Source organism: Rattus rattus, chromosome 11, assembly GCF_011064425.1.
Source record: "Rattus rattus isolate New Zealand chromosome 11, Rrattus_CSIRO_v1, whole genome shotgun sequence".
NCBI lineage: Eukaryota > Metazoa > Chordata > Mammalia > Rodentia > Muridae > Rattus > Rattus rattus.
Genome location: NC_046164.1, coordinates 23,053,246 through 23,077,028, shown reverse-complemented (window position 1 = coordinate 23,077,028; position 23,783 = coordinate 23,053,246). Strand labels below are relative to the sequence as shown.

Below are 23,783 nucleotides of genomic sequence, written 5' to 3'. Positions count from 1 at the left end.
GAACAAGGCACCCCTGAGGCATCTATCACGCTAAGTCCACACAATTCATTCCTTTTGTTAAAAAAAAAAAAAAAAAAAAGTTGTATTAAGGACTAAGAGAATGAATTTGTGTTGTCTTTTCTTGCTTTAAATCTTAAACAGGAATACACTGTGCTTTGTTGTCTACAATAATAAAGAGATAATTACATAAACTGAGGGCCACCACTCCCCTTCATGGGAGCCTGTGAAAGGGTCCTTTCTAACTCTCTTCCTCCAGCCCTTTACCCTTGAAAGCTTGCATCTCCTGCTTGATTTAACCTGACATGTAACTAGGATATTGATTGAAGTTAGGAATAAAAGCATAGCAACCTATCCCCTAAATTATGTATGAACAGCAGCTGAACTCACATGTTGGGGCAGATAGCAGGTGATTTTATTGGGTTTTCTCCAAATCTCTAAATGCCTACCAACCCACTCCTCTTTCCTGCTAATCTGCTCTTGCTATGATCAAGACGGTCATGACAAACACCATAGCAAAGAAAATCCACATGAAGAAACGGTCTATGACTTTGGCGACCTTCTTCCACTCGCTGCCCTTGGAGTTGGTGGCCTTGTGGTCCTTGAGGCACTTGGCAATGTATTCGATATTTTTCGTCAGTGCTTCATAGCGTGCACAATAACTGTCAGTATTCTGGTGGATCCCACCCTGGTACCCCAGGTCATTCTTTAAGAGTTTTCTTACTTCCTTCTTTCTGGAAAGGTCTTTGTTTCTGGACGTTTTCAGGTTGGACCCTGGGAGTTTGCTGTAAACCTTCGTGACTTGCTCTGGCTCCTGGCTGTGGCGGGGGCTAAGGCAGCTCTCACCCACATCGTAGACAAACAAGATCCTGGACATGTACTTCAGGATGACCACCTTGGCCCAGTGTGGCACTGGCCTCGCCTCCGCTCCACAGAAGTGAATATTCATCACCATGATGGTAAGGGCTGTGGAGGCAGTGATCAAGGCCATGGTAGCTATGTAGTATTTTCCTGGAATAAAAGGAGCACCAGATAAGTTGATTTTTATTATCTCTTCATATTCGATGAGAAAGAATCAGACACCATTCTGAAGAAACTGGTCTACCCTGGTGGTCACCAAAAGAGACTTTGGAATCTGACTTTCTAAGTTTGAAGTCCAGCGTCATTACCCCAACTAGACTCAGAACCAAAGCCAAGCATCATGTTGAACTTTGTGTTCTATAAAACAAGTGTAGTGAGTGTCCAACTTACAAAGGTACAGTTACGTATGTGTATAGCAGAAATGGCACCATAAAGCTCTCTGTACAAACCTAGACAATAGCTAAAACACTTAATTCTGAGACAGGCTGCCTTTGGGCATAGGAACCTCTGTTTTGGTAAGTGGGTGAGGCTTCCGTTATGCAGGGAGGGTAGAGGTCTGACTTGAGACACCAGCTCATCTTCCCCACACAGCTGCTGTGTGTCCTTCTGAGGAGAAAGACCTAACACTGTGAACAGACGTCACTGCTGAGCACAGGCTTGTCCGGCCTGCATGAAGCTCTGGATTTGATCCCCAGCACCAAGTAAATTGGGTTTGGTGGGACAAACCTACAGTCTCAGCACTCGAGAGGGGAGGAAAGGAGAAACAGAAGATCCACTTCTTCCTTGGCTAAATAAGTTTGAGGCCAACTTGGGCTACACTGTAAAACTGTCTCAAAATCCAGAAACAGATAAATATAAAATAAACAAGTGTTCTTTTGTGAACCTGGACATCGTAAGAACCATTTAATTCCAACAACCATCACCTTAAGCAGAGAGGCCATCAGCAGGCACTGAATGGGTTTTATAAAAACATGAGGCCAACGCCTTCAGTTGCTTTAGCCTGAGGCATACACACACCATCACAACTGCCACAAAGCTAAGCTCCAAGTATACACTCACCTATCAGAGGGACATTTTCTGAGGCTGGCATGATCTCTGCCACCATTAGCTGAAACACAGTCATGGCCAATAGGATGGTCACTCCCAGAGAGACCTTCTCCCCAGAGGCTGCTGGGAGATAGAAACTCAACGGAGCAAGGAACGATATGAGGACGCAAGGGATGAGGAGGTTGACGATGTAGAAGGAGGACCTCCTCTTCAGAAGGAGAGTGAAGGTTATATCTGGGTAAGGCTCGGAGCAACAGCCATAGGAGATGACGTTCTTTACAGCAGGCATGCCGTGGACCTCCCATTCCACATCTTCAATGAAGTCGGAGAGGTCACCGCTGTCCAGGGCATTGAATATGTCCACCTGGTTTCCATTGTAGGTCCAGGAGCCAAAGGTCAGGTTGCACTGCTGGCTGTCGAAAGGGAAGTAGGTGACATCCACCACACAGGAGCTTTTGGTGATGGCTGGTGAGTCCCAGGTGATGAGCCCATCATATCGCAGCACCACATTGGTGTTCACAGGCTCTGAAGACTCATCGTCGGCCCTGGAGATCAAATGAAGACACTTGCTAAGGAACCTTACCGACTTAACCCCTGGACTGCTCGCTGCCCTGTGTCTGTCACGTCAGCACCTTTGGCAGTGGGTCCCCATTCTCTGTGAGTTTGGACCACTTCCAACGCACCCTTCTCCTCCACCTCCTGCGACTGATCTAACCACGTCCCACAACATCCTTAAAGCAGCTCTGCTCCATGTTCCCGCCAGCCTATGCCAATGCTACTGAACAGCAGGAACGAGGGGAGCCTGCCGAGGCTAAAATCTGCATCTCGGGTTCCGTTGTTGTCATCAGAAGTGTGTATGTTCATTTGAAAAGCACAGAGGAAAAAGCCATTCATCTGTAATCTTACGGATGTTCGCCATTTCTCAGGACATCCTCTCTTACTCTGTCAGCCTCTGTCCCTCCTGATTCCATTCTCCTCTAGGGAATCCGTCTTCCTCCAGGTGGCGCTGTTACCGCGGGCTCGTGAGAGCACAGCCTGCTTCTCCATCGCAGTCACTGGGGCAGATTTAACTTAGAGGCTGTGTATGCTCACAAAGAAGCGGTTTGGTAGCGCTGGTCACTTCAGTGCTTAACTGAAGCAGGAGCCCCCTTTGTTCTGTTTGTTCCTCGGGGAGAATTGGTGGAATCTACCCAAAACTTTGAGAGATCATCTATGTCAACAGAACTCTCAGAGCTCACCCTATCACACTCTGTGGCTGAGAGTGGTGGTAGAGAGAGGGGAGGGAGGGAGAAGAGTAAAGGGTAGGAGGGGAAGAAGAGGAGGAAGAGAAGGGTAGATTAGAGTAATAAAGCCTAGCTCTTAAATGTTAGCTTGCTTGGACAGCAACATGGAACTCCTCACTTAGAATGAGGAGTGAAAAGCCAGTCAGGACCTTTAGGTGGGCTCTGAGTAAGGCGTGGTACACTCAAGGTTGCCACCCACCACATTGCCTTTTCAAGGGCTCTTCATGACCACCAGGAGACTCTGCCCAGGGAGCTCCCACCTAGGGAGCCCCTCCCCAGTAGGTCCCATTTTTATCTGAACAATTGCAGAACACCTCTCAATCCATAGGAGCTTAGGTTCCAGAATAAAGGCAGAGGAACTCCCATGACGACAGAAAGGAGGTGGAGACATTGAGCTTGGGTTGGGCAAGAGATCTGGCTCCTTCTGGAGAATACTCACTGGGCCAGTGACATCTGCTGCTTTCTAGAGCTGCTCTCCGGAGCTTGTGGGAATGCAGAACTGCAGGCCCACGCTATGGCTGCTAAATTCAAACCGGAGTGTTTTCAAGATCTCTAGGTGATTCACCTAAACTTCACAGTCTGAGAAACATGAATCATACCTATGTGCGCAAGGCGCTTTGCTCTGAGAAGAGCCCAAACAGTCCCAAGACGCACCTCCCCTCTGCTCTAGAGTCTGAAACCCACAGGACAGATGCCAGGCGGCCCACCCTATCTAACCATAGTAGCATTCCTGTTATATGATCTCTGGATCATTAGCAGATTCGATTGCATCTCCAGAAAATTCTCACATAGAAGTCCTAGCTTTTCGGCAACCTGAGGAGCAGAGCTGTTAGAGTGGTGGAGATCTTGGGAGGCTGAAGCAGGAAGATTGTCAGGTCCAAGGGAGCTCCAGTTTAGCAGATTCTGCCTTTCAAAACAAAGTGGGAAAACAAATAAAACCACATGAGAAGGGGAGGGGGGAAGGAGGAGGGAGAGGAGGAAGAGGAAGGGGAGGGAGAAAAGGGGGAGGGGGAGGGGGAGGAGGAAAGGGGGAGGAAGTTATTATAGATACACTGAGTAGAGATGTAGCTCACCCTGGGACAGGGTGGCCACATCAGCCTGGATCGAGATTCTCTTACGAGAGTGGGGATTTGGGCACAGAGATTCTGGCACAGGGCTTGCCAAACAGAACCCCAAGTGAAGGTGAAGGCAAGGGTCAAAACGATGCTTCTACAACTCCAGAGACAAAAGACAGCAAACAACGGAAGCTGGGAGAGGGATGAGGAACAGGTCCCTGCCCCCAGCACACAGGCGGAAACAAACCTACACTTAAAGTTATATTCTAAGCTTCCAAAAATGTGAGCTGGCAGGCGTCTCTTCCTCAAGTCAGCCAGTCTGTGCTTAATGCCTAGGAGCCTACCTCCAATTTTGTGCCTGAGAGGGGGGAATATAGAGTTTGATGGTCTTCTTCCAACTCTAGGCTTTTAGGACCTGGTGCTCTGATCATCTGAGATTTGAATAAGGACTTAGGTTCACACTCCACGTGTGTTTTAAATGTCCCCTTGACATGAGCTTTAAGTTTCTCCTAAATCAGTAGGTTCAGTCCAGAGAATGCTCTAGTCGAATAGCACTTACTTGTTGTATAGGACAATGTCCGGCCTCCACACCAGATCGCTGGGAATCCTGATGGAGTCCAGCCTATCATACTGGTCTCGATCCCACGTGAGGTACGCATCGTGCCAGGTTTGGCGGATCCATAGATAGGCTGTCAGAATCTGGTTTCTCTCGTCCTAAACAATGAATCCAGAAGTCACTTTATCCAGTATACACTTCCAGCTTTGGGACACTTTTTCTTGATAGCAGTAATCTCAAAAGGGCCCATCTATTTTCAACCCACAAATGAGACCTTTGAAAATTCTATCTGGGTGATTGATTATCGAGGCCACATTTAAAGCCTTCTTGATTTAGTGTACAAACTGTAAAGGAGACTTGTGTTTAAGTCTTTCTATCTTTCCTTGGGCCAACTGCTCAGTTTTCTCTATAAGTGGGTCAACTAATAATCAGTTGAGCCAGAAGCCGTGAAATATCTACCATGTGCAAAAGAAAACATGGTTCAAATCTGATAGCTGGTGTAATTAAATATGTATATGGAGAGAACCAGCCACGTCCTCTTGAAACACCATCTTCCTTTTTAAAACTTGTGGTTACATCCATATAGCCTCAAAGTACTATTTTAGGGGCCTGGGATTTAAAGTGTGTCCTGTTCTTTCAGAGTATCTCAGATCAGTTTCCAGCACCTGCGTTAGGTGGCTCCCCAGTTCCTGTAATTCTCGCTCAGGGGCTCTGACGCCCTCTTCTGGCCTCTGCAGTCACTGCATTAATATGCTCAAACATTCAGGCATGTACACATAATTAAAGTCGAATAAAATATTATAACCCATCATTTTAGCCACCTTATAACTGTCGGTGGCTTCCAGTCACCTACCACCCTGCATAATCATCTCAATTATCTAACTCAAGGACAGTTCTGTCACACTTAGAAATGGCCATAGCCATTATGCAGTCACTGGTCCCTCTCCCAGCCCTTGGCAACCAATACTTTGGTTGAATGAACAGACCTATTTTAGACAGCTAATGAATAGAATCAGACCACATGCCACACTGTCTTCCTTCCGTTCCTTAGACTGCTAGTGTTTATGGCCAGAGCTGTAGGTGATAGTAACAGTAGTGACAGCATTTAGTAAGTGACAGTAAGGAGCTCATTCTGTAGGATGCTTCCTTTCCCTAGCTCTCCCTGCTCCTGCCAGCTGGTACCTAGGACTGCCCACTTCACACTTGGGAGACCAAGGCCCCGCCCATTAAGACACTCTCTTCAGAAGTGTCTTCAGAACTTAAGTGTCTTCAGAACTCCTGTTTTCACTGTCAGCCTCTCTCCCAAGTGTCACCACCAAATGCCACTCACCATGTCCTTTATCTGGGAGAGCGTGACCTGCAGTGTGACATTCAGCACTGCGTCCGTATCCTCAACTGGACGCAGAGCACTGGAGTAGTCTTCAAAAAGATGGCTGAACAATTTCTGAGCATATTTCCCATTTGCTGTCTCTACGGCTGTTCAGAGAGAATCACCCGGATGGGCATTTCAAAACAAGACCAACTCTGGGGTCAAAATGGGGGATGGCAACTTTGGATGAGTTCTTTTTTGGGGGCGGGGGCCTGGTCTTACCTACCTTGATGATCGAGAGTCAGAAAGAGGTTCGAGCACGCCCATGTACTCACGTCAGTCCTCCTGTCTCTCTCACCAAGGCTCTAAGGAGCCTCTATGGAGCACTGCACTAGCCTCTCACCTCTGATTCCAGAAGCAGCAAAATACATCCAGCAAAAGGAGAGGCAGGACTGGGGCCGGTTCATCTTTTCCCAACATGTAGAATGTCCCAGGCAGACAGCGAGGACTCCCACTTCTGTCTGCGAAGGGCACAAAACACCCTCACTGCCACAGTCACAAAACAGATGGAGACTGCCTGCCCTCCCCTCTGGTAAGTTGAGATGGTGGCTCCAGTAACCTTGATGCCAGGGAGGAGGGCTAAGCAAGGCCGCTCTTGGGGAGATATCAGTGCGTGCCTACGCTCCATCTAGATCAAAGAAGGGAAGGTAAATGAAGGGGCCAGGAGCATACCTGACACCTGGAGACTCCACGTAAACAGAAGAGGGGCTGCACTTGGACAGTTGGACTCGGCATGGGGGGAGAGGGGGCAGAATCCTAGGGAAGCTGAATGACTGCAGACACGGCTGACACCAGACACCACCCCTGCCTTTCTAGCAGTAACTGAAGCAGGAGGGGAAAGAGCTGTAGACGGTTGAGTTTCTTCATTGCCTGTTTCTGACCACTTCTTCCATTGTCTCACTGGGCATGGATGGATCGAGCAGAATAAATGGTCGTGGGAGAGGGTGTGTTGAATGGGAGGAGAAGTTTGAGCTTTCTGGTCATTCCGAGTGTCTCTGAATGTTGAGACTGACTAGGGAAAATAATAGTCTGGTTTCCTAAAGCTACCAGTCCACACATGCAAACGGAACAGCATCAAGGACATTACTAGGGATTTATACCTGTGTTTCGGCTTTGCAGACTCAGAATGTCTCCATTTACCAAGTCAGTCAAGCTTTGCCAGTTCTTACAAAACTTGGTTCAAAGGCTAACCGGATCCTAGGAAACGGACTTCTAACCAACGTGCTGTCACCACAGTGCTTCCTCTTCTCGTTGAAATAGCATTTTATATAATTTCACTTTCTTTTCACATAACTAAGTTGCACACACACACACACACACACACACACACACACACACACACACACACACACAATTCCTAATTGCATCTGCAGTCTGGGAACTGGTGGCTATACTCCCCCTTGCCTGGGGAAACTGAATTAAGATAATTTGACTGCCTAGGATCAAAGCAAGGAAATTGGATAGCTCTATTCGATCAGGTTACAGGCAGCTAATGAGCCACCCCGCCACCCTGTTTCTCTTCAGGAATATATACTCCACATGGAGCAGACATCTAAGCCGTCAGCCAAGTGAGTTTCTAATTGTTCACCCACATCAGTCATCTGGTGACACAAGCCCTAGGCCCTAGGACCATGCGTCCTTCAAGAAACAACTGCTCTCCGATCTCCAAGGCTGCTGTGCTTTTGGAGCTGTGGTTAACACCTCATTTTCCTGTGGGGAAGCGGGAGGGGGGCGTCTCAGAAGCACACTGGCTTACTTCCAGCCGCTGGTGACCAGTGATGGGATTCAGGCCACCTACCCTAAATTATTATACTCCCAACAGGAACGTGCCTGTCTTGGTTTTCAGCAGCGAGGCTTTGGATGCACAGAAGCGATACATTGTTTGCAGGCTAAGACTCTTTCAGCCACACCTCCTGTTTCTTTTATTTCCCACAGCAATTGGAGCAGGCTCTGGGAAGGGGAGCTCAGGGAACACTCAGTTTTAGCTGCCCTAGCGGCTGCTTTTGGTGACTTTTGGTCAACTCAGTTCATTCTGTGGGTTACTTAGAATTAAAAGGAAAAAAAAATGTTGATGAAAGCTGATGTCCCTTCCTACTGCTAACAAAATGCTAATTAAGCCAGTGAGTTTTTTTTTTGGGGGGGGGCGGATTGTTTCTTGAGGCCGAGGTGCTAGCGAATTCAAACTAACCTTTTAAATTCTGATACTGTTTCTGGTTGCTTGGCTAAGATGAAGTGCAAATTCCGCCTAAGAATCACTAGGGGAGGGCTGGGGAAATGGCTCAGCAGGGAGTGCATATGCTTCAAGCTCAGGAACCTGACTTCTGTCCTTCTGTTCTCCTAAGAGATGGGGACTGGAGGACTCCCTGGAGCCCACAGGCCCACACTGAAGAGCAGAGAGACCATTCTCAAAGTGGAGGAGCAGCACCCAAGGTTGTCCTCTGACTTCCAAAAGCCTGCAAGACACACATGTACCAGCACTCACATATACATGCACACACAATATGTAGACACACATAAAATACACAGGGGGGTGGGGAAGGAATGACTACCAAATATAAACTCTAGCTCTCCATCCACTCCAAAAGAGACCTGGAGCTCTTGTTTCTAGGACACTAAGTGGCAGAAGAAATCAGGTGAATTTACTGTGAAAGCTTCGATAAGGCTTGAAAAGCAGACAGAGGACCTTAGAGAGGACTGGGTTTTGCTGTTTTGTTGTTTTGCTTTTTGTTGCTTTTTTAAGTGTGGATTTGGACTTGCTATGTAGCCGAGGCTGGAACTTCTGTCCCTCTGCTTCTGCCTCCCCAGTTCTGGGATTACAGGCATGCACCATCTTGCCTGACTGTCTAGCTGAGGAATTTTGAGCACGGTGCTTAGTCTCTCCATGCCTCAGTTTCTTCATCTATAAAATGGGGGTGATTGTAACATTGGCTACCTCTTAGAGTTGTTTTGAGTTACTTCATAGTGTTCAAAAAGCACTAGTTGATTATAAAACTGTTAAATAACTAAAAATTACTGGGAAAAGCACATTCTAATATAAATATATAATGTACATAAGTATAAACTATAGCAAAAAATACATAATATCTATCTATCTATCTATCTATCTATCTATCTATCTATTTCTCCCCTCTAGTAAGACCCCCCTTCTCTCACTCCCTCTCCGGATCTCTGTCTCTGTCTCCTACCCTGAGTGTCTCAACAGACCTGGTTAGAAAACAATTGCTTTATCTGACAATCAGCTTGTACTTTGGGTGAGAGAATTTCTCTCCAGCTATTTTCTTGTTGTCTTTTTAAAAGAGTATTTTTTATGTGAATATGTGTGTGCATGTGTGAGTGTGCATGTGTGTGAGTGTGCATGTTGTGTGAGTGTGCATGTGTGTGAGTGTGCATGTGTGCAAGTGTGCCTGTGTGTGAGTGTGCATGTGTGTGTGAGTTCTCCTGGAGGCCAGAAGAAGGTATTCCAGGTTGTTGTGAGCCATCTGCCTCGAGTGCTGGGGATCAAACTGTGGTTGCCTGGAAGAGCATCGAGTGTTCCTCCCTGATGAGCCATCCCTCCTGGTCCCGGATGTCATTTTCACAGCAATGTTACTATTACTGTTAGCTAACAGTAGAGTAATATCTGTGGCTGAGTAAAAGGCACTGAAACAGGGTGTTATGTAGCTTCAGGTCAACCTTGAGCACCAGTGCAGACAAGGCATCACAGGTGAGAGCCAGCATGCCTAGTAGCAGTCCATTCGCACACTGCGTTACCCAGTCTAACCCTATCACAGAGATGAGCAAACCCTTTCTGTGAAAAACCAAAAACCTGAACAGTGAATGTTTTCAGCTTTGCATCATCTGCTCTCCTAAGAATTGCTCCTCCCGATGGGTGCGCTGTGAAAGCAGTGAATGGCAAGAAGAAAGAGCTTGTCTGAGCTATGATCAAACCTCACTTACAGCCAAGCTCGTGTGCCAGTGATCACAGTACCTGGGAATCTGAGGCAGGAGGATTTCTGGATTGCAGCAGAGGCCAGGCCAGCCATGTTTCAAAAAACAAAACAAAAATAACGGTACTGAGGCTGAGTACACTGCAGTTCAGGACTCCCATGAAGAGGGGACATTGCCTACAGGTAAAAGAGAGTTTTAGTACAAACACACACACACACACACACACACACACACACACACACACGCACACATTGCACAAGTAAAGCTGCCTATGTGTATCATTACATACACATAAATAAGATGAAGGGAAGGACACTCGCCTACAACCGCAGGACCCAGGAACATCCCACCTTGGCACTTAGAACATGGGGGGAGCTACATGGTGCAGCATAGATAACCGAGCCTGCCCTCGGCTGTAGAGAACTCTACAGAGGGTCCTCCCCGTCTGTCGCCTGCCTTGCAGAAGATTCTCAAGGGAGAAACCATAGCTAATACTTAGCGTTCCAGTGGTTTCTCCTGCTTCAATGTAAATTCCTGCATAAACCAGGACTGGACGGTTACCCAGCAAATGAGGAGATTACATATAATATTCATTGCTTATTAATTTCCTTTCCTTCCACACCTTTGGAATCATTACTATCTTGAAGTGTACTTTTGACATTTCATTTTAACACCTTCTACACTGTTTTTTATTTTTTAGGATTTATTTTTTTGTTTTTGTTTTTGTTTTTGTTTTTATTTTTGTTTTTGTTTTTGTTTTTTGAGACAGGGTTTCTTTGTATGAAGCATTGGCTGTCCTGGATGGAATTCATTCTGTAGACCAGGCTGACCTTGAACTCAGAGATCCGCCTGCCACTGTTCCCTCAGTGTGGGCACTAAAGGTGTGTGCCACCGATGCCCAGCTTCTACACTGTTTGCCCAGCAGTTCTCAATTCCTAGCTAAAGCCTGTTATTTCAAACAGCACAGAAAAGAGTACGTTCCCAGTTAGAAATTGAATGTCAAAGTTCCTGCAAAGGTCCTTGCTGCCGTGTGTCTTCCCCCATATTGGGTAAAGGATAACTTCACCCCTGTAATTTCTCCAGCTCATCGGTGGGGACCAGACTTAAGTGCCCACCTCTTCCTGGGCCTGGCTTGGTCTGGCGATGGTACAGGAACTCATAACTCAGAGACTTGGAGGCTTTGGATGCAGTCATGTGGGAAGCCTTGGGTTTGGAAGGTGATGCTCTTTTCAATGTAGCTCTGATGAGGTTAACTACACCTTGGGCTTAGGAATGTAAAGCTTGCTTAGAACCTTGGTTCTGGAGAATACAGTTGCAACGGGTATCTTGTCAAGGGAAGTCCTGAGCAGGATCTGTTTGGAGCAGAGGCAATTTGTGTCTAGAAAATGAACTGACAACTGAATGGTCCTTTCAATTTTGAAAGGGAATTTCCTGACTGTAGCTATTAGGAGCATGGTAGGGTGGACCATTCAAGTAGGATGGAGAATTAGTGACATTAAACACTATAAAGTGTAATTTAAGGTAGAGACTTTGTTGGGCAATGGTGGCCCATGCCTTTGGCCCCATAACTTGAGAGGCAGAGTCAGGTGCATCTCTGAGTTCGAGGCCAGCCTGGTCTACAGAGGGAGTTCCAGGACAGCCAGGGATACATGTTTCAAAAAAGCCAAAAAGCAACCAAACAACAACAAAAAAAGAAAATAAAAGAGAAGAAATAAAGCAAGATAAAGACATTATTTACATTTTTCGTCATTTTTTCCCATGCACAAGGTGCATCCTGTCTGCGCACACCCTGCCAAGTCTCTGCCACCTCTGTCTACCCCAGCTCCTCACACATCACTCTCCTGTTCCTGCCTATTTGTTGTGTTGTGTGTCACTGAGTTTTACCAGGACTCTGTGTGACCATGAATCTGGAGCTGTCTACTGAAGCTGCAGGCTTAGCAGTGGGCACACAACTGACGAAGCAACTCTGTCCTCTCAGAGGCAGTCAACAGCCAATAGATAAGCCATAAAGGTTAGGGTCCTGTGGAGCCTCCTATGTCCATGTTGGCAGAGAGGCCTGAACTGCTGAACTGCTGTGGTCTCATCATTTGGGGATGTTGGGGGTGGGGACAAGGTTTTCCTCTGTAGCCCATGCTAGCCTGGAACCCACAGCAATTCTCCTGCCTCAGCCTCACGGTGTCAGGATTAGAAGGAGAAGCTGCTGGACCCAGAGGGTCAGTGTTTGTGATATCTCCACTAATGCCAGGTACTCCAAACCCTTCATACTCACGACTCGACATTTGTTTTAATTGTGATGCGTTCTGAAGGGGCTTTGCTTTCCAGGGCAGACAGGAAGAGGTCTCCATGTCGGAGTGTTGTAAGTGCAGCAGGATCTGGCTGCCACGTTTTCATCTAAAGCTGGTCCTCATGAGCTCCCTGTGAGGAAAGGATCTGGTTCCATTGTATGAATGGGGCTAACCGTTTGAGCTGTGTGCTGACAGAGGGAATTATGGGGGAAAGCAGGGTGACTGAGATAGCGTGTAGGAGTGAGTGGCAGTGGGAGATGCAGGGATGGGGGTCAAGGAAAAGGGGTAGGACTTTGGCATGAGTGAGGGGCAGGTTTCGGCCACCGGAGAATCACTGAGTTTGTCTATGGAAGGGTCCTAGTGAGAAACTACTAATTCACTAATGTTGTGAATTGAAATTTTATTTTCCTCACACTGTCACGCAGGATGGCCTCAGACTTACAGTAATGCTCCTGTCTCAGCCTCTCCAGTGCTGTGACTACAGGTGTGAGCTACTATACTTGGCTTTCAAAAGGTCTTTAATAACAAACCCAGCTTCAAGATTAACCTGTGGAATATTTTAAAACACACTGGAGAAACAAACTACCCCCCACTCAGTTGGCTGTCCCTCAATGCTTTCCTTTCTCCTTATTGAAAAGAGGAAGGGTTGGGAGCATCTAAGAGTGGGAAGGACCCATGGAGGAAGAGGAAGGTTCATGGTGGAAACAGAGGGGAGGCCAGCAAGGCTGCTTATGGGCCTGAGTGAGGTTTGCCTGTTGACAGGAGCCAAGTACAAAGCTCTTTTGAGGAAGGAAGCCTCACACTGGAGGGCACGATCTCACGTGTGAAGCTTTCTCCATGTGCACCTGGTGGAAACTGAACCAGGCAGGGCCTTTCTACTCTGTGTCCCCAAGGCTGTGCTGCCTCATAATTAGCTCCCAGGGCTCAGTGCAGAGAAGAAGCCATTGTTAAATGAAGTTGTGTGAGTGAAAGCAAGAGATTGGGCCTCAAAGCAGTTCTGAGAAGGAGGTAGACGTGAGCAGGCCTGCCGGAGGAGGAGGTAAGTATTGAAGACTGGACTCTGTGGAGGAAAGCATTACACACCTATGTGAAGGCATATGAGTCTTCCCCTTCAGTGTGTGTGTGTGTGTGTGTGTGTGTGTGTGTGTGTGTGTTCGATCTATTCTCATAAGAGCCCTCGAGCCATCTGGGAAGGCTCCACCTTTCTGACCACAGTATCTCTTAATCCTATCACGGTGATCAGGCCTCAGAGGAGCAGTTTGAGGGGGAAGGGACCCACATTCCCTCACGCCAATGCTCTTCTGTCTTACTTTATACATCCTAGCTAAATGGGGCAACAGGATAGTCTGGCCCGATACAACGGGGTTAAATGACAAGACGACAAAAAACATCCGATGGTTAAGTATGTAGAGCACTTTGGATACCTGGGCACCATGTTACGCTCTTGTATGTCATCATCACAACTCGTGGTGTGTAAGTGGCTCACAGGAGCACCTTGAGCCTCAGGATGTTAATGGGACTGACCTGAGACACACAGTGGGTGAGCATCAGAACTGAAGTCTGGAGCAGGTCTGCGTGGCTCCAAAGCGCTACTCAAACCACCATGCCCCACTTCCTCCGAGCAGTTAGCTGAATGGCTTCCCCACATCCGATCCCCTGTAGCTGCAGGCCGCACCCCCTACTAGTCAAAGGCTTGTAGTTAAAAGATGGTGATGATGGTGGTGGTGATAATGGTGGTGTTACAGGCACACATCACCACACCCGACTTTAAAGATTATATTTATTTATTTATTTATTTATTTATTTATTTATTTATTTATTTATTTATTGCATTACTGGTTATCAAAACCAAGGCCTCTTGAATACCAGGCAAGCACTCCACACTGAGCTATCCCCCCAGCCCTAAAAGATTGTTTTAAATAGGATATCCCAGGTCTAATCTCCATCTTCCCTTTTGTGGTAATTTCTGGTAATGAGGCTATGCTCCAGTAACTCCCTGTATCCCCTATTGCAAAGATTCCTATTTCTACCCTGGGATTCTCAGCGTAATTTCCTAGACTGCTTGCGTGACGTGGCAGTCACGAATCCAACGTGACACCAAGCTCTCATCAGCTCGGACAAAGTTCTGATTTCTCATCTTCCTGTCTTACTCTTCAGGTCTCATACATTCCCCGAATGAGCAGCAGGGGAGAGGAGAGCCTGGCTCGGCCCCTTTGAGGATTGGAGACCCAGGAAGGGCGATTACAAACCATGAGAGGTGGCAGGAGCCTTCCAGTTTGGCAGATCTGTGGTGTTGTAAAGTGATGGGGGTGTGGCGGGGGGCGACCTCTGTGAGGGTCGATCCTCCAGGTTAGAAGGCAGTCCTTAAAGGCTGATTGACTGGGAAGGGGAGGACAGACCTCTGTGAGGGTCAATCCTCCAGGTTAGAAGGCGGTCCTTAAAGATTGACTGGGAAGGGGAGGACAGACCTCTGTGAGGGTCGATCCTCCAGGTTAGAAGGCAGCCCTTAAAGGCTGATTGACTGGGAAGGGGAGGACAGACCTCTGTGAGTGTTGTCCTCAGGGTTAGAAGGCAGCCCTTAAAGGCTGACTGGGAAGGGGAGGACAAACCTCTGTGAGTGTTGTCCTCAGGGTTAGAAGGCAGTCCTTTGGGGTTGAGTGACCTCAGCATAACTCTGGCAGACCTTACCAGTCCTCAGACGCTGTCTCTTTTGATGAGGCAAAGAAGTACAATCCCCAGGCAAGGTGTCCAGCAGCTTCTCACAAGATAAAACAAGGCGTGAGAGCCACCTGTGCTGGGAGCGCATGAGGGCCCGTGACGAGACCTAACGTCTGAATTAGTCCTGAGGACTCAAAGAGTTACACTGACATAAAACTTAGTGCCACCTAAAACGCCATGGAGAAGGAAAGAGTAAGAAGTTAGGCTGTGAAACACTTTAGAGTCAGAAATCTGAGTTGAATGTCTTCCATCCTGAATTTCCTTTTCTTAAAACTTAGGTACTGTGTTTATCATTCTAGCAGAGGATTTAATAATGATCATGGGAGGACTTCACGTCTGTAAAGTTTCGCTCAGACGGCCACGTTATCGTCTGTCGGCTGGGTCCCTGTGATGAAACATACACTGAATCTCTAATCAGATCAGAAATTTTCTGGAAGTTTCATCATGTGAGCAACATGACAGGAAACCCACACAGAAGCAGATTCTGCTTATAATATTGTCAGCTAGAGCAAGATAGACAAAATGACACAGAGACTAAAAAATAGCAACAAACTCCATCTAAATGCCTACGGTAGCCAGGCCTGTGTCAGCACTTTACAGATACTTCAGAACACACACACACACACACACACACACACACACACACACACTCGGGAATGGGGTGGGAGAACTTTTTTTGCTGAGGCCCAGACATACAGAGTGATGTTTCTTTTTACTGTTACTTTTCAAATGTCCCAGTTGACCATCTAATTTCCATACACATAAACTTTGCCTGCTGAGTTATATGATCAATGATGTCCACTTGCCATTATGGTTGCTAGCTTAGACAACATGGCTGATCCCTGTCACATACTGTAGGGCATGCTGTCAGTCAGTGCTTAGCAGTCTTCCCGAATGTCCTGCCTTCTCTCAATCTTTCTGTAATGTTGTCAGGTGAGCACACCCTGTCCTTTCGGGCTGTTTGCTGGCACCACTGGGTCTCTGTTTCCCAGTGTTCCTGCTTTCACCAGGCTAGTCCATGGACTAGCAATCCAGGTCTCTTCCTAGCTGCTTCTACTCTCGCAGGAAGTCAGAAGGAGGGGAGAGTATTGGGCTCTATCCTTTTCCCCATCACGTGGTGCTGTGTATCTGCAATGGCCAAGTCCCCCACCCCAGTGTCGGGGCTCCAGCTGCAGCTTCCTCTGGGCCCGGGTATAGCCTTTCCTCTCCTGGTCTTTAGTCCTAAAGAAAGCTGAGGTCAATCTCCACTGACAGGTGAGGGTGGGCAGTGTGGGTAACCAACTCCCCTTCCCTGAGCCACAAAATGAAAACCAAAACCATGTGCCTCATCCATCTGTCTGGACTGGAAAGGAGGAGTTGATTAAATAGAAAGATGACTCTGGGGGCAATGTTACAAATTATAAGTATCACACTGAAGGAACTGTCAGTCTGCATGCACCAAGAATGACCAGCAGCCATCCAGTGAAGCATTTCAATTTAAAGAAAGATATTTGGCCTCAACACCACGGTGCTTAGCTGTGCTGAGGCAGCAGGATCAAAAGTCTGACCTGAGACTGGGCAAGATGTCCAGATCCTGTCTAAAGAAATGAAGACTATTTCTTGATAGAGAAACTACATATGGTCAAAGAACAAGAATGTATATGACAGATCATATACCTCCTCATGGACCTGTTGCAAAACCCATCAATGGTGTACCTGTTTCAAACCACCATATCAGCGAAAGCATCTGAAGGTATGATACCTCGGCGGGGTGAGAAGCAGTGTGAGAGCCCGCATGCCGCTGACGGAGTGTGAGCTGGTGTAGCCGCTGTCTTTACCTAGTACAGCAGAGTATATTGTACTGGTGACCCCGCCCCCAAACCCAGGCCCCGAGATACACTTACATGGATTTTCATGACCACACAAGTAAGAGTACTTTTGGTAGCATGGTAGGTAATGGCCAAGCTAGAGACAGTACAATGTCACCATCAGAGAAAGGCCAAGTAAATTAGGGGATTCACTCATGGACCACAATGCAGCACAGAATGGGATGATCTAGGCTACAAATTGCAGCATGAATGAGCATAGACAAACGTGAGGGGGAAATGTGAATACGAACAGCAGAATTATTCCATTTATATGATGTCCAAATGTGAGAAAACTTAACAGTCAGGGTTAAAGGCATTTTAAAGAATTAAACACCTTTTGAGTTGACAGAACTCAAGTAAGCGGTTATCTCTTTTTTTTGAGCTCACGGAGTGAATGGACAAGGTCAGCAGAGGTGTGACACATATCGGTCACGATCTTAAATTTGGAAAGTCAGTAACTGAGTGTTCATTGGGATTTTTTTCTTTTACTGTTTAGTCTTCAATAAATTCTTACACGTTTATCTACCATTTAAAGTATGGTATAATTAATAATTTAAAACACTATTGAGAAGTTGGAGTCTAAGGTCAAATCCCCAAACCTGAATCCCGACTCTGCCACCCCTGAGCTCCGAGGCCTCGTGTGACTGGACTCCTCTGTGTGTCGCTTTCCTCATGGCGTGAAGCAGGTAAAATGAAATCACAGGGTTGTGAGCACTCCCAGCTAAGACAGCAGGGCTGTACTAAGCCACCAGTAAGTGCTCAAGAAACAGCATGTGTAGCATCTGGATTATGTCCCTCAGGGCTGGGGACCTTAGGTCTTGAGGGGTGAGGACACCAAGGTTTGAGATTATGAAGCTTACAGATCAGACTCATAAGTTGGCAAATCTGGATCCTCTCAGTCTCCCAACCAACTTTAGAGGTTGGTTACTGTGATCTATGCACAAAGACCCTTGAGTATCACCATGAGGGCTTACCATAGCATGTCACAATCATTATTAATCTCCATTTCATGGTGGCTCTCTTAGCCCCAGACTGCAAATGGCCAAAGTTCCTGATTTTGTGGCATTCACAGCTCCTTAGGAATGGGTGGGCAGACAGTATTTGTATGAAGAAATAACGACCAAGGTAGGAGAATGATCTGTGCAAAGAATAAAACAAACTGGGAGCAGGGAGAGGACCTTGGTGCCTAAGTTGTGCAGCCAGGCCTAACTGATTGTGAGTGCCCGGGCGTATCTGTGCCTCCATTTTGTAATAAACAGCCCTCTGGAAGAGAAAGCCTGCTGGAGAAGCAGCTCACCTGGGACCTTAATCCGCATTTGATGCTGCAAGGCCTTTCCCAGGAGTGATTGGACTTTCCTGGGGTCTGCTGCCATCTGCCCACCTGACCCGGGTTGTCTGCGGTGGGGGTTAGGAAACAGCCTACTGACCCGGGTTGTCTGCGGTGGGGGTTAGGAAACAGCCTAGAACAGGACAGTAGCACTGTTCGCAGAAGCAGAACACAGCCTAGAGCTCCGGCCAGCTGGTCGTTTCTAACGGATTCTGAACAAAAAGGAGGAAATGACTAGAACTCAGGATGGAGATAGGGCTCAGGGCTCAGAGCCCAGACCACAGAGTGATACTGAGAAGTGGTGAGGCCACGCCCTACAGAGCCCACCCCTGGAGGCTGCTGGACTCGTTTGCCCTTGGGGTAGGGCTGTGGTAGACAAGCATATGTAAGGTCTGGAACTTTCACAGGGACTGAAACAGACCGGAGTTAATTCCAGTGCATCACTGGCAATAACTTCAGGGCAGCCAGACCTGTCATCTTGCGAATTTCCTGAGGAGAGCCTTGAATTGATCACTGTGCATCTGTGTGTGTGTGTGTGTGTGTGTGTGTGTGTGTGTGTGTGTGTGTGTGTGTGTCTACCGTGTCTCAATTTGATCTTGTCCCACGCCTCTGTTTTTATCTCCCACTCCCCTCATCATTCCTATCCACAGATGGGTACCCGTCTCAGCCATCTGGAACAGTAGATGCTGACCTCCCAGCCCCAGTTGGTCAGCTGGGTCTCAAGGGAGGGAGTGAGGATTGAAAAAGGAAAAACAATTAGACAAGATGACTCCAGCCAGTGCTGAGGTTGAAGCAGGTTTATTTTACTCCAGCCTGCTTTTATATCATTCTAGATACACAGAAAAAAACAAGGTCAGTTTTTAGATCAAAGACAAAGTAATCAAGCCAAGCAGAAAACAGGGAGACCACACAAGACAGTAAATAGTAAAGTAGAAAGCACAGCCTCACACAGGGTAGTAACAAAGTAAAGGAGTGAACAGAGCGGTCACTGTTATTTTTTGGTTCTTTTTTTCGGAGCTGGGGACCGAACCCAGGGCCTTGCGCTTCCTAGGCAAGCGCTCTACCACTGAGCTAAATCCCCAGCCCCAGTCACTGTTATTCTTATCTGAACCTACGTCCTAGTCTGAGACCAGTGACGAATGCCAAATTCCTAGAAGTGACACCAGTCTCTCAACCTCTGTGTGTGTGTATGAGTGTGTGTGTGTGTGTGTGAGTGTGTGTGAGTGTATGATTGTGTGTGTATGTGTGTGTATGTGTGTCTGTAGGTAGATGGGAGTGTGTAAGTGTGTGTATGTGTGTGTATGTGTGGCTGTATGTGTATGTCTGGGTGTGTGAGTGTGTGTGTATGAGGTGTGTGCGTGGGTGTGAGTGTGTGTGTGTGTGTGTGGTGTGTGTGTGTGTGTGTGTGTGAGTGTGTGTGTGTTTGTGTGTGTGAGTGTATGTGTATATAAGTGTGTGTGTGTGTGTAGGAGAGTGTGTGTGAGTGTGTGTGTGTGTGATTGTGAGTGTGTGTGAATGTATGATTGTGTGTGTATGAGTGTGTATGAGTGTGATTGTATGTGTGAGTGTGTGTGTGTGTGAGAGTGTGTGTGTGTGTGTGTGTGTGTGTGTGAGTGTGTGTGTGTGTGTGTGTGAGAGTGTCTGTGTGAGTGTGTGTGAGTGTGTGTGTGTGTGTGAGTGTGAGTGTGAGTGTGTGTGAGTGTGTGTGTGTGAGTGTGTGTGAGTGTGTGTGTGTGTGTGTGTGTGTGTGTGTGTGTGTGTGGTCTGCTACAGCACCTGCTTGTTGTTTCTGCATAAGTGGTACCTGTGTAAACTGTGTCAAGGTCAGAACACAACTTTTGGGCATCATTTTTGCTTCCCAGTGTGAGGCAGGATCTCTTAGAGTACTACAGGCTAGCAGGCCCTCGGGCTTCTAGGAGATCCTCCTGCCTCTGTCTCTGGTCTTGCTGTAGGAGCCCAGGATCACAAATGCAGTCTATAGCATCCATGCTGGCTGGTTTTGTGTTAAGTTGACACAAGCTAGGGTCATCAGAGATGAAGGATCCTGAGTTGAGGAAGTAACCTCTATTAGAGTTGCGTCCGATGAGACACAGCTGGAAAGCATTTTCTCAGTGATCAATGGGTCCAAGCCCATTGTGGTTGGGGGCATCCCTGGGATGGTGGTCCTAGGTCCTGTAAAAAAGCAGGCAGAGCAAGCCATGGGGATCAAGCCAGTAAGCAGCACCCTCCATGGCTTCTGTACCAACTCCTGCCTCCAGGATCCTGCCCTGCTTGAGCTCCTGTCCTGACTTCCTCTGGTGATAAATAGCAATGTGGAAGTGTAAGGTGGATGAAAACCTTTTCCTCCCCATGCTTTGGTCATGGTGTTTTGTGGTAGCAATAGAAACCCTAACTAAGGCAGCATCTGACTTCATTACATGGGTCCCAGAGATCCAACCTCAGGCTGTCAGCCATCTTTTTGGCCAGAAGCCTGTTTCTAAGGAGAATCTATTCCCATTATCAAGGTCTTCCCACACCAACTCCTGTGAAGCTCTTAGATGCCTCTGAAGTGCTTTTCCATGTCTATCTTAATGACTGCAGGATTGGCCAGTACCCAGGACTGGGTGCCCGGTCTTCCATGACCTCAGCACAGTGCTGCTCTCCTGGTTCAGACTCTACACACGCTCCTCTAACGCTACACTTGCCAACCCAAGACTCTCATCTGGGTCTGCTCTGCGTGCGCACCTCTCTTGAACAATGTACCTAGCGACCTGTTGACAACCCAGGACCTTCACCTGCACTGAGCTGCATGCACACCTTTCTCTGAACCATGGGATAACTTTTCACTTTCCTCGGCTTCTACCTGGATACTAGTGTAGTGGTAGAATGACTAGGACTCCTATAGACTCATATGTTTAGTTGGTGGGGAAGGAGTAGGAGGTGTGGCCTTGTTGCAGGAGGCGTGTCATGGAGGTGGCTTTGAAGTTTCAAAAGCCCACACCAGGTGTTCTCTCTCTCTCTCTCTCTCTCTCTCTCTCTCTCTCTCTCTCTCTCTCTCTCTCTCTCTCTCTCTTCCTCATTGTTGGCATTGTCTCAACATGTAAGCTCTCCAATACTGTTCCAGAACAATGCCTGCCTGTCTACTACCTTATTCTGCACCTTGATGGCCAGAAACTCTACCCCCCTCTGGAAGGGAGCCCTGGTTAAATATTTCCCCTATAAGTTGTCTTGGTCAGGGTGTCCCTTACAGCAGTAGAAAAGTCAGTAAGTAGAAAGATTGATCTAGCCTGAACTGGTTTTGGGTACATGCACAATACAATGAACTGTGTCCTTAGGGTTTTATTGCTGTGAACAGACACCATGAGCCTCAAAGAGGACATTTAATTGTGGCTGGCTTCAGGTTCAGAGGTTCAGTCCAGTATCATCAAGGCGGGAACATGGCAGCATCCGGGCAGGCATGGTGCAGGAGGAGCTGAGAGTTCTACATCTTCAACTGAAAGCTGCTAACAGAATCATGGCTTCCAGGTAGCTAGGATGGGGTCTTAAGTTCACGCCCACAGTGACGCACCTCCTCCAACAACAACACACCTTCTAAGCCTGCCACTCCCTGGGCCGAGCTTATACAAACCTCCACAGTCCTCACAGAGGACTTCTAGGAAGAATCCCCAGTTTACCATCTTATGTCTATAAATAACTGGGCATTATAATTAAAGTTGGGTAGGTATGGGAGGGACATTCACAGTGGAGAAATGATTATATACCTTAGCCATCAATCAGCTCAGAGAACCACCTGAACCTCCAGTAACCAGACTCCTCCTTCCTTCCAACCCCTAAAAAGATCCCCAGGCAATAACCCGGAGGCCTTAGGTATCCACATTGACTGTCAATCTTGATAGTGTATTTTTGTCTGATCTGTACTAGAGTTTTGCTTTGAATAAACTTTTCTCTGCTGCTTTGCAACCTTTGGGTGCCTTTGCACATTTTGTTTTTTGTTTTTTGTTTTTGTTAATGTTGTTGGGTTTTTGTTTGTTTTTTGTTTTCTGAGGCAGGGTTTCTCTGAGTAGCCTTGGCTGTCCTAGAACTCCATCTGTAGACCAGATTGGCCTTGGACTTGCAGAGATCTGCCTGCCTCTGACTCTCAAGTGCTGGATTTAAAGGCGTGCATCACCACTGTCTAGCCTCTGTCTGCCTTTAGTTCATTCTTGAATAAGAGGCTAAGAACCTGGAAACACCAGCCCAGACCATGAATGAATGCTGAAGTCTTGAATGCTCAAGGTGCTGTCTTGCCTTATAGCTGATCCAAGGTTGCCAGGCTGTGTGAACTCCCTTTCCAAGAGACAAGGTCTCTTCTGACTAGCACCAGAGTTGAATGTTGAACTCCATTTCCATGGAGGTCTATTGCTTCCATAGTCTGAGAGCCAAAGGGGTTGGGAGGGGAAGACACATATCTTTGTACAAGGTTGTTGCTCCTGCAACAAGCAGGTTAAAATCCCTTTGTCTTGAGTGAGTGTGACACCATGTTATGTGCTATGATTACATAATGAAAAGCAATAGCTGAATAACCCATTAATCAAGTGTGATAGTTACTGCAATAGCATAGAAAAGACAACTTGTCCCTGGTTAACTGAGAAAGGAAATTGATAACTTTCCTTTGGGAAGGTAACCATTGCTCCCAAGGGAATGCCTGGCTATTTTCTGACTGAGAGCAATGGCCTGAAGCCTTGTTCTGGGAAGCCCATTGGACCAGGTGGACTGCCAGACCATAGTCTACATTGCCTGACCTTTCCTTCTCCCACAGTTCACTCTTGCAAAGTGAAGCTCTTTGAAATGGATTCCCACAGGCCTGTCCAATCCAGAATGACTGTAATACAGTGATGGTCACCAAAAAGGAGGGAGAAGCTCATTCCGATGGGCTGGCAGAGTGAGTGAGCCAGGGAGCTTGAGAAAGCTTCATGATATTCATGACTCGGGCTCTCCATCAATGCAATGCACCTTGGGACTAATCAGGCATGCTGGTACATGCCTTTAATCCAACAACTTGGGAGTCAAAGACAGGGGGGGCTGTGAGTTCAAGACCAGTCTGGTCTATATATGTAGTAAGTTCCAGGCCAATTAGGACTACATAATGAGACTCTGTTAAAAAGATAAAATTAAGAAATAAAAATAATAGGAGCCTAAAACCATCAGGAAGAGGCAGTGAGAATTAAATGCTGGATGAGAAGGATGGATGCTGTGCCCAGAGCCTGTACCACCGATGGTGACTATGACAGCAAGATGAAGGCCACCTGGACTCTGGATTCAAATGCATGCCTCCCAAAAGCTGCCCTCTTGGTAGGTTGACTGTTTAAACAGACGGTTTCTTGGAAAACAGCAGAGGCAGGAGGATGGCTCATCCCTGGATGGTGTTTCTAAAAGCAGGAGGTAAAGCTCCTGCATGGAAGATGCAAAGTCCCAATCTAGCAGCGAGAAGTCAGGACTGGGGAGCAAGCACTGACAGATTTCACTAAGACTGAGTGGGTTTTGTTTTTGTTG

General features: G+C 47.2%; 1 protein-coding gene across 1 annotated transcript; it reads right to left on the bottom strand.

Moving 5' to 3' along the window:
* Nucleotides 1-69: 69 nt before the first annotated feature.
* On the bottom strand, nucleotides 70-6,655 carry Chrna9 (cholinergic receptor nicotinic alpha 9 subunit). The gene is made up of 5 exons (XM_032916948.1): nucleotides 6,512-6,655; nucleotides 6,130-6,275; nucleotides 4,803-4,957; nucleotides 1,918-2,450; nucleotides 70-1,008 (listed from the first exon to the last, which is right to left on the bottom strand). The coding sequence occupies exons 1-5, from the start codon at nucleotides 6,573-6,575 to the stop codon at nucleotides 467-469; spliced, it is 1,440 nt and encodes a 479-aa protein (XP_032772839.1). The 5' UTR covers nucleotides 6,576-6,655; the 3' UTR covers nucleotides 70-466.
* Between the last annotated feature and the right edge of the window lie 17,128 nt (nucleotides 6,656-23,783).

Coding starts and splice junctions, on each gene's coding strand:
- Chrna9 (XM_032916948.1), bottom strand. CDS start 6,575: ATGAACCGGCCCCAGTCCTGCCTCTCCTTTTGCTGGATGTATTTTGCT. Junction 4,958..6,129: donor TCTCCCAGATAAAGGACATG/GTGAGTGGCATT, acceptor TTCATTGTTTAG/GACGAGAGAAACCAGATTCT. Junction 2,451..4,802: donor GACATTGTCCTATACAACAA/GTAAGTGCTATT, acceptor TTTGATCTCCAG/GGCCGACGATGAGTCTTCAG.